The 13,986-nt window shown below is 42.1% G+C and overlaps 1 protein-coding gene across 1 annotated transcript; it reads right to left on the bottom strand.

Annotated features, from left to right (window-relative positions):
• Positions 1–7,042: 7,042 nt before the first annotated feature.
• On the bottom strand, positions 7,043–7,762 carry LOC109783514 (non-specific lipid-transfer protein 4.1). The gene has a single exon (XM_020342118.4). The coding sequence runs from the start codon at positions 7,666–7,668 to the stop codon at positions 7,321–7,323; it is 348 nt and encodes a 115-aa protein (XP_020197707.1). The 5' UTR covers positions 7,669–7,762; the 3' UTR covers positions 7,043–7,320.
• Positions 7,763–13,986: the final 6,224 nt, after the last annotated feature.

Raw genomic sequence — 13,986 nt, 5'->3', positions numbered from 1 at the left:
CACGAACCTTCTATTGAGTTGCTCCGGTTTGTGAGGGGGGTGTGCAAACTTTCGTCAAACAGGCCAATTTTTTTACCATATCATCTTGGTGGCATGACATTATATCAAGCAAGGTTTCATGTTTTTCTAATTATTTTTTAATTTTTTCGAATTAAAATGTCATGGCACTCCATGCATACATATGCATGTGTCAATGCCATGAGACCAATATTTTTAAAAATTCCTTCTAATTTACTGCACATGGAATTAACTCGCACACAAGTACACAAATATGATTTTTCAAACCGTTATGGTTAGCCGTTGCATGTAGACGTAGTTCAAATTTTAATTACGGTCATTTAATGGCTAGAAAATCACTTAAATGTGTTTAAAAACTCAAATGACCTCTGAAATTTTCAACATTTTCACATGACAGTTGTATTAGTGCAAATTGAACATAGAAAAAAATTGAAGGCCATAATAGGAAATTATCTCCGATTCGTCATTAAACATGCATTGTTCTATCTCAGAACCACGAACCTTCTAGTGAGTTGCTCCAGTTTGTGACGGAGGTGTGTCCAAACTTTTGTCAAACACGCTAATTTTTTTACCACATCATCTTGGTGGCATGACATTACATCAAGTAAGGTTTCTTGTTTTTCTGATTATTATTTTTTATTTTTGGAATTAAAATGCCATGGCACTCCATACATACATATGCATGTGTCCATGTCGTGAGACCAATATGTTTGAAAATTCCTTCTAATTTACTGTAGATAAAATTGACTCGCACACAAGTACACAAAATATGATTTTTCAAACCGTTATGGTTAGGCGTTGCATGTAGATGTAGTTCAAATTTAAATTACGGCCATTAAATAGCTAAAAAATCACTTAAATGTCTTTAGAAGGTCAAATGACCCCTGAAATTTCCCAATTTTTCACATGGCAGTTGTATGAGTGCATGTTAAATGTAAAAAAAATTGAAAGCCGTAAGAGGAAGCTATCTCTCGTTCATCATCAAACATGCATTGTTCCCTCTCGGAACCACGAGCCTTCTAGTGAGTTGCTCCGGTTTGTGAGGGGGGTGTGTCCAAACTTTCGTCAAACATGCCAAATTTTTACCACATCATCTTGGTGGCATGACATTACATCAAGCAACGTTTCATGTTTTTCTGATCATTTTTCAACTTTTTGGAATTAAAATGCCATGGCACTCCATGTATACATATGCATATGTGTCCATGTCGTGAGACCAATATGTTTGAAATTCCTTCTAATTTACTGTACATGGAATTAACTCACAATCAAATACACAAATATGATTTTTCAAACCGTTATGGTTAGACATTGCATGTATATGTAGTTCAAATTTGAATTACGGTCATTAAATGGCTAGAAAATCACTTAGATGTCTTTAAAAGGTCAAATGACCCCCGAAATTTCCCAATTTTCACATGACAGTTGTATTAGTGCATGTTAAATGTAAAATAAAATTGAAGGCCGTAAGAGGAAGCCATCTCTCGTTCGTCATCAAACATGCATTGTTCCCTCTCGGAACCACGAGCCTTCTAGTGAGTTGCTCCGGTTTGTGAGGGGGGTGTGTCCAAACTTTCGTCAAACAGGCCAATTTTTTTACCACATCATCTTGTGGCATGACATTACATCAAGCAAGGTTCAATGTTTTTCTGATCATTTTTTAATTTTTTTGGAATTAAAATGGCATGGCACTGCATGCATACATATAACAGCTAGACATGAGGACTCACAATTCTGGGGGAACTTCTAAAACGCAGAGAACATTTTCTGTCCCTGTGCAGATTCATAGTGGGGGATGGAAAAAATGTTCGATTTTTGGAAGATTGATGGATCGGATCCATAGCTCTAAAAATAAGCTTCCCTAGACTTTATTATTTTGGTTTTGATAAGAATAAAACTGTTACTCAAGTTTTAGAGAAGAACTCTAATTGGTGATTCTAAAGAACTGTGGGAACTTATTAAAGAGGGATGTGCTTCAATCACCTTGGCTGACAGGAAAGATGAGATTAAATGGACACTTACTAAGGATGGTATCTATTCTGTTAAAACTTTTTACAGACACTTAATAGAGAATGGGATCAAATAACCCCATCTCTTTATGTGGCTGGCTCTTAGAAATAGCATTCTTGTCAAAGATAACCTACTATGCAGAGGTTGGAAAGGAGACAAAAAATGTCCCATTTGTGGGCGTGATGAGAGTATTGATAACTTTTTTCTCACCTGCTCCGTAGCTGGCTTATTGTGGAATGTTCTGAAGTGTGCATTTAAACTAATAGACATTCTAGAAAATCTAGATTCCTTGATGAGAATTTGGGTTAAAAAAGTTGGGAATGTGGAAAGGGGTATTGTGATGGTAGGCGTATCTGCCATCTGCTGGACACTCTGGAAATTGCATAATGGAACAGTGTTTGAGAATAATAGGATGTATGATCCCTGTATTCCAGTAAATTTGTTTCTAAAAAAGTGATATGATTGGAATATTTTGCAGGAACCACCCGCCCCCCCCCCCTCCCCCCAAGAAGTGAGACGATGGCAGCAGGAGTGAAGCAGGTGGGAAAGATTGCAGAAGAGGTGTTCAAAGCGATGAATGGATGGCGGCTGGGGACGGGGAGAATCATGGCAGTGTGATCTCCCCCGACTACCTTTCAACGACGCGGCTCTGCCTACCTTCATCCCCTTCTCCGCCTTTCCTTCTATAGTTAGCTCGTTCCCTTTTTTCCTTCTGCAGTTAGCTGAAGATGCGCGGTTTAGATGAGTAGGCATTTTTCTTTTGGTTCTCTTGTAAGACTCGGTGATTTCTGTTAATGGAAATCGGAGAGATGATCCTCTCTTTTATAAAAAAAACAACATCTGGAATAAACTGTATACTTTTATGGTGTCAAGTATTGCTCCCACATGGACCAAATTCATAAATTTAGGTTGTTGTTTGATGTTGGAATAAATTGATGGGCGTTAATGCATTTAGGGGATGGTTGGATGTTGTCAGGTTGGGCCCGGTGGATGGACCAAACATACATATGCATACGATTCTAGCGGTGTGGAATGTGGTTGATAAGAGTGTGCACAAGAGATTGATAACAGGACTAAGAGACATGTACGTAGTCAGTCCCTCACAATGATCGACCAGGGAGTAGTGTAGTTGAGTGCAATGATGACAGTGAGCTCGACCTGTGAACTACACAAATCTGACGGTGCATGTGATCCTGTAGGTGTCGAATCAAATGCATGTCCTTACTCTGTCCCAAATGTTTAATTTGATACTGCTATAGGGACTATGTACCGTGATACACATCCAACCTTTTTTTTTAACTGTAACAGTGATACATGGAGTCATCTGTGAGCTATGAATTTTTTGCCACACATCAAGCACCAATAATATTGAACCACCTGATTCCCATTTCTAATGATCACGCCATAATGGCTCGGATTGTATTGTGCGACCTTGATAAAAAAATCAATAATTACAAAGCTATACTAGTCACGCCCATATTATTTTGGTCGGCACATTGAGCTCCTCAAATCTTCTGCAAGCACCGTCCAAACATGGACCACATTAATGTACCCCAATGTAGATGTGTATAGTAGCGTTGAAAGCATTAATGGGGCCAACGCCAATCTCTGCGGCCCAATTCTTAAAAATCTGTCATTTTCCTTCTCCAGGCTCTCTTTTCATAGACACTTCCCACCTTGTATGCTACCAGAAATCCGCAATTCTAGCCTACCTCAACATTATATTGATGAAAATACTATTACAAGATGTTGAAATCTAATCGGTGTGCCATGATGCATCTTTCTATAGTTTTGATGCATACGGGTAGGAGGCATGGGAAACTTACAGTATCGAGGGCACTGCAATTTCTGCAAGTTAGTCTCACTTCATGGTTTCTTAGGGCTACGATCCCTAAATTGATATAACCCTTGACCTTTTCCTTGGTCTGACAGCTTCTCGGCAACAAAAATCTTGTATGCGACGGAGGTGCAATTACAATAAGTCAGCTTATAAATGATAAAGAAAACATCGTGCAAGAAGATGCCACTGTGCCTAGGCAGAAAGTAGAAGTCCAATGTCTTGTCGTGTCCTCCTTGTATTATTTACTACCGAGACATTATCTGAGATGTACTCCCTCCGTTCCAATAGAAATGTCGTGGTTTTATTTAAATTTAAGCTACACCATAAATATTTGTACTTCAATTAAAATATAAGTTCATATTTGCTAGCGTCCAAAGTTAACCAAATTCAGATACTAATATGTCTTCAGAAAAATATATATTTTTAGATGGAAAAAGAATGATTACTAATTATGCCGTTGCACGATAAAGGCAAGTGGTTGACGACCAAGTATCCACTTCCAGTGAGACAGAACATAGCTTAGTTTTCTTATTTTTATTTTGTCAAAGCTAAAGACTCGTAAGTCAAAAAAAGAAGAGCTGAAGACACTTAGTAAGATGAACTGAAATTACATAAATAATTGATAAAATAGATGCTACATTGAGGGTTGAGACACTTACACAATGCCATACATTTTTTGATATTCAATTAAAATTTCATGAAACAGAAAAAAATCTTGTAATGATAGTAGTACTATAGGCAGTGAATAAACTTCTCAAGTAAGTGATGCAAATAACTTGTTGCTGCATGCATGCTATTTCTTCTTCTTTGTACATCACATTATGTGTGTTCTTTCCAAAGAGGTCTCGCGATTCTAGTAACTCAAAAACACATAAGTTCATGTAAAAACTTTCCTCCTCCTCCTCCTCCTCCTCCTCCTCGTCATCATCATCATCATCATCATCATCATCATCATCATCATCATCATCATCATCATCATTACTACTACTTGATTTGTGGATGTGTGTCTGGCCCAATAGAAAGAGTGTGGTTGTCTGCGTTGGCGGACCAAAGTTTGAATCATGTGGGTTTCGTGGATTAAAACTTGATGTCCCACACCTTCTTAATTAAAATGCCACTAGGGCTGCCCCATTGATCTAGTTCTTATTAAATTTTATTTTACGAGAAACGAAAGGAACATCATCTCTTGTTTCCTCACCAAATACCAGATGCATGTCTTTTCTTTCACATGGATATGTGGGCACCACACTCAGAAACAAAATTGGTCGGTCAACATTAATTTATGTTATTTATCGATCAAGCTAAGTTGGCATGAAAATGGCAAAACTTCGATCTAAATGCATACATACATTCATCGTGGCAAAATTTATTTACAATGTTTCTACAAATAAACATCCTAAATTACCAGTTTACCACAGAGGAAAAGGTGCACGTGAGTCATCTCATAAATTAGCAACAAATGGCATTGTTCCCTTCATCCACTTGGAGCAATAGTTGTTAATTTTCATGCGCAAGTACTTCACCGGTTCCAGCATGAGCGTGGCCGGATTCCAGCACGGTGGCCTTAGAGCTTCCAGCATGGCGCATCGATGGTTCTAGCATAATGACGGTTCTAGCATGGGGACCTGCCTCCTTGCAGCACTACGCATCGCCAGGTCCAGAGCGCCGCCACACCGGTCTAGAGCGCCGCCGTTTGTGGCCATGGATCGTGGGTGGATAGACTAAGGGGAAAGTTCAAGGGGCGGCGCTGGCTAATCGGAGTGGCTTGCTCGTTGGCACGGATCAGAGGAAAAAGAGGGAGGGATTTCATGGCGGATTGGGATTTGGGAGGAGAGATGCAACGCATGGGGGAGGAGAGTGTGTAGAGGATAAGCTTTCTCGAAATAAAAAGCGGTGGTGGGAGATGAGCTGTGTGTGTGGGCCTGTGAGCGTAGCTGGGAAAGCGATTCCTGAATTTATTTCGTGGATTAAAACTTGACGTCTCACAGCTTCTTAATGAAAATGCTACGGGGCCTCTCCCATTGGTCTAGTTTTTTTTTATTAAATCTTGTTTTACGAGAAAGGAAAGGAACATCATCTTTTGTGTCCTCACAAAATACCCATGCATGTCCTTTCTTTAACAATGATATGAGCGCACCACCCTCAAACAAAATTGATCGTTCGACATGTATTTAAGTTATTTATTGATCAAGCTAACGGCAAAACTTTGATCAAAATGCATATATACACACGTCCTGGTTAATATATAAACAATGTTTTTACAAATACACATCCTAAATTACAAGAGAGGAAAAAGGTGCACACGAGGCCTCTCATACATTGGCAACAAATGGCATTGTCCCCTTAGTCCTATTTGAGTGAATATTTTTTAAATTTTCCTGCGCAAGTACTCATTGCCATTCTCCACTCGGCTTTCTTCTGTTGTAAGTGGATTCATTTTTTAGAGCAACTTTTGATGGTTTCGTAATTACCATTTCATACTCCCTGATCCATTGCTAGCAAAAATAGAGTATATTGTAAGTACATCATGACCAAGAGTGCTCCAATTTTTCATTGGCGTACTTGCTAACAATTGGTGCTTAATTAATTACAATCTTGCATGATGATCTTTCCTGTATGTGGTTTGAAATTTACCAAAACCCATCTAGAATTTTTTTGTGGTGAATCGGAACATGGTGATTCGAGCAGTCCCAGAGACCTGAAGTTGTTTACATTTGGCCAGACGATCTATGTTCTGGGTGCGTTTTTCAGAAATATACCACTACTCCAATTTCTTAGAAACAATTACCAGTAGGAGTTTTCATTGGTGGTTGCATTCACTAAATTTCGGTGTCGTCTCTCACAGTTTTTGGGTGTGTTTACTGGTGGTTGCATTGTTATCTTTGCGTTTGTTATGCTGGTATCTGGTATCTGGTGTTTATGGCTATCGCTTTAGTATCAATTTCAGTTCGGTTTGTTATAGTTTGTAATAGGAGGAGATCATGATTTCTTTGGAGGGGGCGGCCCCAATTTCCTAAGAAACAAAAAGGTAGTGTTTGTAAGAGGAACTGAAACAAGCGAAATGTGATTGTTCCATTATAGTAAATAACAACGCATGCCTACATTTTGGTTGGAGCAAGAAACAGGAATCTAATGTTTTGCCAGCCATGCATGTGTAATAACGACGCATGCGAGTACTGCTGAATATACGATCCATAAATCAGAAGTGCACATGGTACAAAGTACAACAACCTCATGTATCTCCTCAACGGGAGAGAAGTAACAACCAAACATCGATACAATAGTGTGACCGGCCATGCAGAACTGGCTCGACATACATACTCCTCTCTGTCTCACATGAACAGCATTTATTCGTATATATGTGTGTGTGTGTGTGTGTGTGTGTGTGACCCGAACATAGTTAGTGTCGATGGATGGCACTATAGGCGGCGACCATGGTGGCCAGTGGTTGATCAGCGAATCTTAGAGCAGTCCACGGATGAGCTAATGGCGTAGGGGATGCTGACGCCGCACTTGGAGGGGATGCCAGCGGCCTTTCCAGCGTTGAGCCCACCAGCAGCACTCTTAATGCACTTGCACGCCGCTTGCTTGTCAGCGGTGCTCCGCGCTGCGCCGGCCAGACTCCTGACACCACTGCAGCAGGCCGCAGGTGGGCTGGAGCCGCTGCCGCGTGCATAGGAGATGCAGGGGCTCAAGGCAGAGCTCACCTGGCCACAGGAGATTGCAGCGTCTGTGGCTGTGAGGACCATTGCTGCCACGAGGGTGAACAACACGAGTTGAGCAGCTGCAGCACGGGCCATCTTGATCAAGCTAGCAATAGTAGTAGTGCTGAGCTCAGATGTAGATGATGAGATGGATGGACTTGCTAAGTGGTTGTACTTGTGAGGAGCTCTGTAGGGGATGCATGAGCTTAAATAGGGATTCTGGCAAATATGGGATCCCATTCGTAATAACTGTACACAAGTATTGCGTCCAGATGGACCAATTGGGTTGATGCACGCGAGCAAATACATAAATTTAGGTTGTTGTTTGATGTTGGAATCCATCGATGGTCGTTAATGCATTTTGCTGGATGTTGAGTTGGGCCCCATGGATGGACCTAGCGTGTGCACAGCAGATTAATGACGGGACTAAGAGGTTTACCTAATCTCAGTCTCTCGTGGAGTAGTGTAGTTGAGTGCATTGATGACAGTGAGCTCGAACCATGAACTACATAAATCTGACGGTGCATGTGATCTTATAGGGCTCTAGTTAAATGACTTTACTCATTCTGTCTCAAATGTTAAATTCGACAATGTGCCAATGTCACGGTTTGATACTCATCGATGTGGTCTTCAAACGTATATTTTGAATATCGATTTAGTTTCTATGAAATACTCTCTTGTCCCACAATATAAAATCGTTTCTCAAGCTAACATAGCTTGAAAAACGATTTTATACTATGGGACGGAGGGGGGTGTCTTTCAAGTAAATAGCAACGTATTATATATGTCAATTTGACTAAGTAAAACATCAACTATATTTGGCAAACGGCCTTGGCGAACAGATCCTGATAGCTCAGTGGTGAGGCGAATACGGGCGGATTGTGCCACTACCATAAGGCCTATGGTTTCTCGAACCACATGTGTCATGCCTCAACATGGCAATGGGTACCCGCAACCCACAAACCCGACAGGTAAAAACCCTATTAGGGCAAGAGTTTGAGAAAAATATATACCCATGGGTTTATAAATGGGAAGAAATTGTACCGAGTGGGTAAGGCGGGTACGGGATGGGAAGGCAATACCCATACCCGAGTACCGGCATATCCGCATACGGGAACACAACCGCCAACCTCAACCCAAAATCCTCTCGCCTTAACCACGTGCATGATGTTGTTTAAATGTGTTGATCTTGTTTTGTGAACTCATAATTTTGTCTTTGATTTTGTTGATCTTATTATATAGTCGCCTTCATTTGATCATTTCTATGTAGGAGTTGTACAAGTAGCTTGAATGAAAGAAAATTAGAGAAAAATGTGTCCCTCTTGTTTGTCTTGTAACTGAAAAAGAAGAAAGAAAATATGTCAATGTTTCTCTAAGAAGTTCACTTAGAGGCTACTCATCCATGAATGTAATTGGAAATTGTTTGGTGCCATCTAGTTCAAGCTTATTGTTATCTACTTCTAAAAAATAATACCATTTTTTATTCCATCGCACGTGGTATATATGTGCTGAAATACTAAAATGTGGTATATATGTGTTGATTTTTTGTGTATATATATACTAAAACTCATGCCAATATGGATGGAGTTTGAGAGGTGTAACACAGAAGACTCATCTCATTATGTGCCACTGATGTAGGATCTCAATCTATTATACGATGCCACCATGGAAAGAGGTCCAGAGGGTGCACGCATGGGATGTAAAATAGCACAATTTGGAAACAAAAAGGTAATGAATAAAAAATGGATTTCTATTTCTATTCCTATGACCTCGGTTGCTTAGTACTCCTCAGTTTTGCCCCACACAACTAACATCCCTCACTTTTCTCCTCCTCGCCCGACACTCAAAAATGCCGAACCGAGCGTTTCTGTCCGGTCAAAGTAGTTGACCGTTACCTGGCGCATATAGTGATGCATGGAGCACCCAGGAGCCACCTGTCAGCATATTTATTAGGGAAAAATAGTGGAATATAATGATGGTCGGGCATCTCAGGACCCACATGTCAGTGTCTGGTTTATTTGCAAAATGAAGGGTGGAACATAGTGCCGCCCGTGGGGGTCGAACACGAGAGCAACGGTTGACTATGCATTGTGTGAGCCATTTTAGTCGGATGTGTCTTTGTGCTTATTTGCAGAGCCTCGACTATATGACCTGAATTTTTTTGGGATTCTACGTTACAGAAGGGCACACAAATCAGTGACCCTGGAAAGAAAAACGTGGCAGTGTAAAACACATCGGATTCGGAGATTCAGAAAGTCTTAACAAGCACGAGTTTTTAACAGGGGCGACATAAGATGGCCAGCCGGCATCGACAGAGGCTAGTTGTCTTCATCGAACGAAAGGATGATGGTGCCATCATCGTCGTTGTTGTGGTCTTCATCGTCAAAGGAGAATAGGACGACGACATAGAGTGGCCGCCCTCTTCTGCTCTACTCTTAAGCTGCCGCCACTTCTTCAGCCGCCCGACGCCTAACAACCTCTGCCTGCGATGTGGACAGAGACGCGGCTAGCACCACCTGGTTGAGCTGCTGATGCGCCGAGCACAGGGCCTCCTCGGCCTGGGTAGTGAGCACGACAACATCATATGCAGGAGTCATCACATCTTCCTCTACCTCGTCTTCCACACTGTGGACATCGAGGTGCTACTGCATCGCCTCGAAGGCCACCTCCTTGGCGCCTTCCTCCTCAGCCTCCCAGCGATTACGAGACAGCTCGGACAATGCCTGCACGAGCTCGGAGTTCTTGGTGTAGGAGGCCAAGCCCAGCGAGCCCACGCTGGAGTTGGGGCTGGTGCCAGTCTTGGAGCCCTTGCCGGAGTTGGAGCCCGCTACCGCTGGTACCGGGCACCGGCGCCCTGGGGCAATGACCTCCTGTGGAGAACCTTGCGGTCAGAAGCTGCCTTACCATGGCGGCTGTACTAGGTTTGGATTGGATTTCACAACCCGTGGAAGCAATGGAGTGAAGTATCGGTGGAACGATTCCGAACACCGGTATTTAATCAGTGGAGTACCAGGAAGGGGATGCAAGTGGTGGCGGTTGATTGTTTTCACGACATCTAGAATTGGCGGGAATGCACGGTGGCGGGAAGGAGCGGTGGAGGCGGTGGCCGTGGTAATGGAGCACCTCCGCATGGCTCTCCCCTCTTGGTGGCATTCGTACGGGCGGCGGCACAGCAGAGAGAGCTGCAAATTTTGCAAAAGACCCCTTGTTGACCAAACAATATATAACTAGAGCACAAATAGTAGGTAGACCCCCTGGTTATGAATGTGGCCCATTCATTTTTTATCCAAAGTAGACCACATACGATACACAATGCCTCAATTTCATGAATTTTCTTGTTTATTTCTATATTTCATCCATTTAGTGAATTTCTAGAGATTTATCAGGACTTGCTCAAATTTGAACTACAAGTGTGATTTTTGTTGGTCCTGAAAATTAGAAAAAAATCATTTTATGCTTATAATTGGTAGTGTAGGCACTGGGCACAACCAAAGTTGAAATTCCCAAGCATTTGCTAGGAATGGTCAACCTTGCAAGTTTGACCATATTTTGGAAAAAAATCAAAGAAAATAAAAAAACCTAAAAAATTTAAAACCTTTTGCATTGAGTGATCTTATGTGAACATGTTAGTAGGAAATATAATAAACTTGTAATACACAAGTTTAAAAATTGGGTCGATGTATATGTTGCACTTTTTTGGACTACTTGCATACGTGTTGCACCATTTTGGACTACATATGTACATATTGCAATTTTTTTGATAAGCTCTGCAAGTGCATGATACTCTCATTCTATGTTGACCTATTTTTGGTTATTTTTGCATGTTGCACCTTTTTAAGTAAGTGTTGCATGTGGCTACTTTTAGAAAAGTTTGCATGATGCATTGTGCTTGAACATGCAAAAGCCACTCAACGTAGGTATTCCTAAAGGTAGCATACACCAACTTTGTAAACACATTCAAACATAAGTTGACGACATGATTAAGCTTAGCAAATCATAGTACAACAACTTCATATTTTTTCAGTTTACACTAGACATCCACATATTGGATATTTGGCACTAGCGAGAAGGGGGTTGGAGACGCTTAAGATGATGAGCCAGGAGGTGGTGGGACCATTGAGAACTTTGCCCAAATTGAGCCGAGAGCTCATACGGCTCCACCACTATTGGGACAGTCTTGCAACCCGGCTTGGACTCTAAGTAGGGCCGCTACAGATCCTCCCCGACACCAGCCTCCATCAACTCCTGGTCATTCATCTCCTCATCCACTGGAATGGTCAGGTTCATGTCTGCCGACGAAGGATGAGCGATGATCTTCATATCACCAGATAGCACACCTCTTCTGCAACCTCGTTCTGGATGATGATCTCCAAACCCCCTGGTATTTGTCGTCTTCCACATCCTCCTCCCACTCCTCGTCGGAATCCTCCCCCTTCTCCTTCTCCTCGTCAGAATCCTCTTCCTTCTCCTCCTCTTCGGAATCCTCTTGCTCCTCCTCCTCCTCGTTACAAATCTCTCGCTCCTCCTCACCAGGATTCTCCTCCCCCTCCTTATCGTTTGCATCCTCCTCTTATGTTTCCTCGTCAACGATGTCAATAATACGCAAATTTACCGACCCTTCCGGCTCTGGATTCCACGACGATAGGCAGGAGCAATACTCGAACCATCGCACTCGTTGTTAAGGATCCGGTGACCCCATCGCTTCTTCCATTGCCTAGAGGATAATCTCCATTGAGATTGCGCCATTGTTTTCATGAACCATCCGCTTCAGTTCATCCGATGTTACTTCCAAGTTTAGGCCCAGCGAGTGCAACTCGAGAGCTTTCTCGCTCAGAAACCAGGAGCATATTTCCACGCACTTGCCAGCAACTGCTCGTCTCCGGCTCAAAATTCTTCCATTACCCTCTTCCATCTAACTAGATCTAGCTATGTAGCAAAGACGAATTTTGCAAATCAAATTATTAAAAACGAACTCGAATTTAAGGGTCAAAATTACCACATAATCTAAAGTGGGCTCCTATGAACGGATCCTAATTTCTAGTTTTCTTCTTCTTTCAAACTAGCTGCCACTATAAAAAATGCAACCTTAAAAAATCTTGCATAATGTTTGCAAACTGGTGCAGCTCAATGAACAACAATTCAATTGCTCAATCGCCCATTCAATCGAATGATCCAAATTGCTATGGTTTCTATTAGAAACGTACATGTCGACCAATTATATCGGATGGTTCCTGCAGGCTGCGACGTATCACTAGGTTGCTTCGCTATCGGAGCTCAGGCGGACGGTCAGAGTGGGTAGCGGGGCTGCTAGGGCACAGCGGCGCCGGACTGCTGATGACCCACAAGTATATGGGATCTATGGTAGTCCTTTGGATAAGTAAGAGTGTCGAACCCAACGAGGAGCAGAAGGAAATGACAAGTGGTTTTCAGCAAGGTATTCTTTGCAAGCACTGAAATTATCGGTAACAGATAGTTTTGTGATAAGATAAATCGTAACGGTTAACAAGTAAATGAAGTAACTAAGGTGCAGCAAGGTGGCCCAATTCTTTTTGTAGCAAAGGACAAGCCTGAACAAACTCCCGAGGACACATGGGAATTGTCGTCAAGTTAGTTTTCATCATGCTCATATGATTCACGTTCGTTACTTTGATAATTTGATATGTGGGTGGACCGGTGCTTGGGTGCCGCCCTTCCTCGGACAAGCCTCCAACTTATGATTAACCCCTCTCGCAAGCATCCACAACTACGAAAGAAGTATTAAGGTAAACCTAACCATAGCATGAAACATATGGATCCAAATCAGCCCCTTACGAAGCAACGCATAAACTAGGGTTTAAACTTCTGTCACTCTAGCAACCCATCATCTACTAATTACTTCCCAATGCTTTCCCCTAGGCCTAAGTAATGGTGAAGTGTCATGTGGTCGACGTTCACGTAACACCACTAGAGGAGAGACAACATACATCTCACCCAATATAGAGACAAAATATCGAACGAATACCAAATTCACATGATTACTTATAACGAGACTTCTCGCATGTCCTCAGGAACAAACGTAACTAACCACAACGCATAATCATAATCAAGATCACAGGAGTATTAATTATCATTAAGGATCTAAAAATATAATCTTCCCCCGGATAAACCAACTAGCATCAACTACAAGGAGTAATCTACACTACTAGCAACCCATAGGTACCAATCTGAGGTTTTGGGACCAAGATCGAATACAAGAGATGAACTAGGGTTTGAGAGGAGATGGTTCTGTTGAAGATGTTGAAGGAGATTGACCCTCCCTCGATGAGAGGATCGATGGTGATGACGATGGCGATGATTTCCCCCTCCCGGAGGTATGTTTCCCCGACAGAACAGCTCCGCCGGAGCCGTAGATTGGTTCTGCGCAGGTTCCGCCTC

This window comes from Aegilops tauschii, unplaced genomic scaffold, assembly GCF_002575655.3.
Source record: "Aegilops tauschii subsp. strangulata cultivar AL8/78 unplaced genomic scaffold, Aet v6.0 Super-Scaffold_100252, whole genome shotgun sequence".
Classification (NCBI taxonomy): domain Eukaryota; kingdom Viridiplantae; phylum Streptophyta; class Magnoliopsida; order Poales; family Poaceae; genus Aegilops; species Aegilops tauschii.
The sequence above is the reverse complement of the archived record's forward strand: the minus strand, read 5'-3'. Positions and strand labels throughout refer to the sequence as shown.

Coding starts and splice junctions, on each gene's coding strand:
- LOC109783514 (XM_020342118.4), bottom strand. CDS start 7,668: ATGGCCCGTGCTGCAGCTGCTCAACTCGTGTTGTTCACCCTCGTGGCA.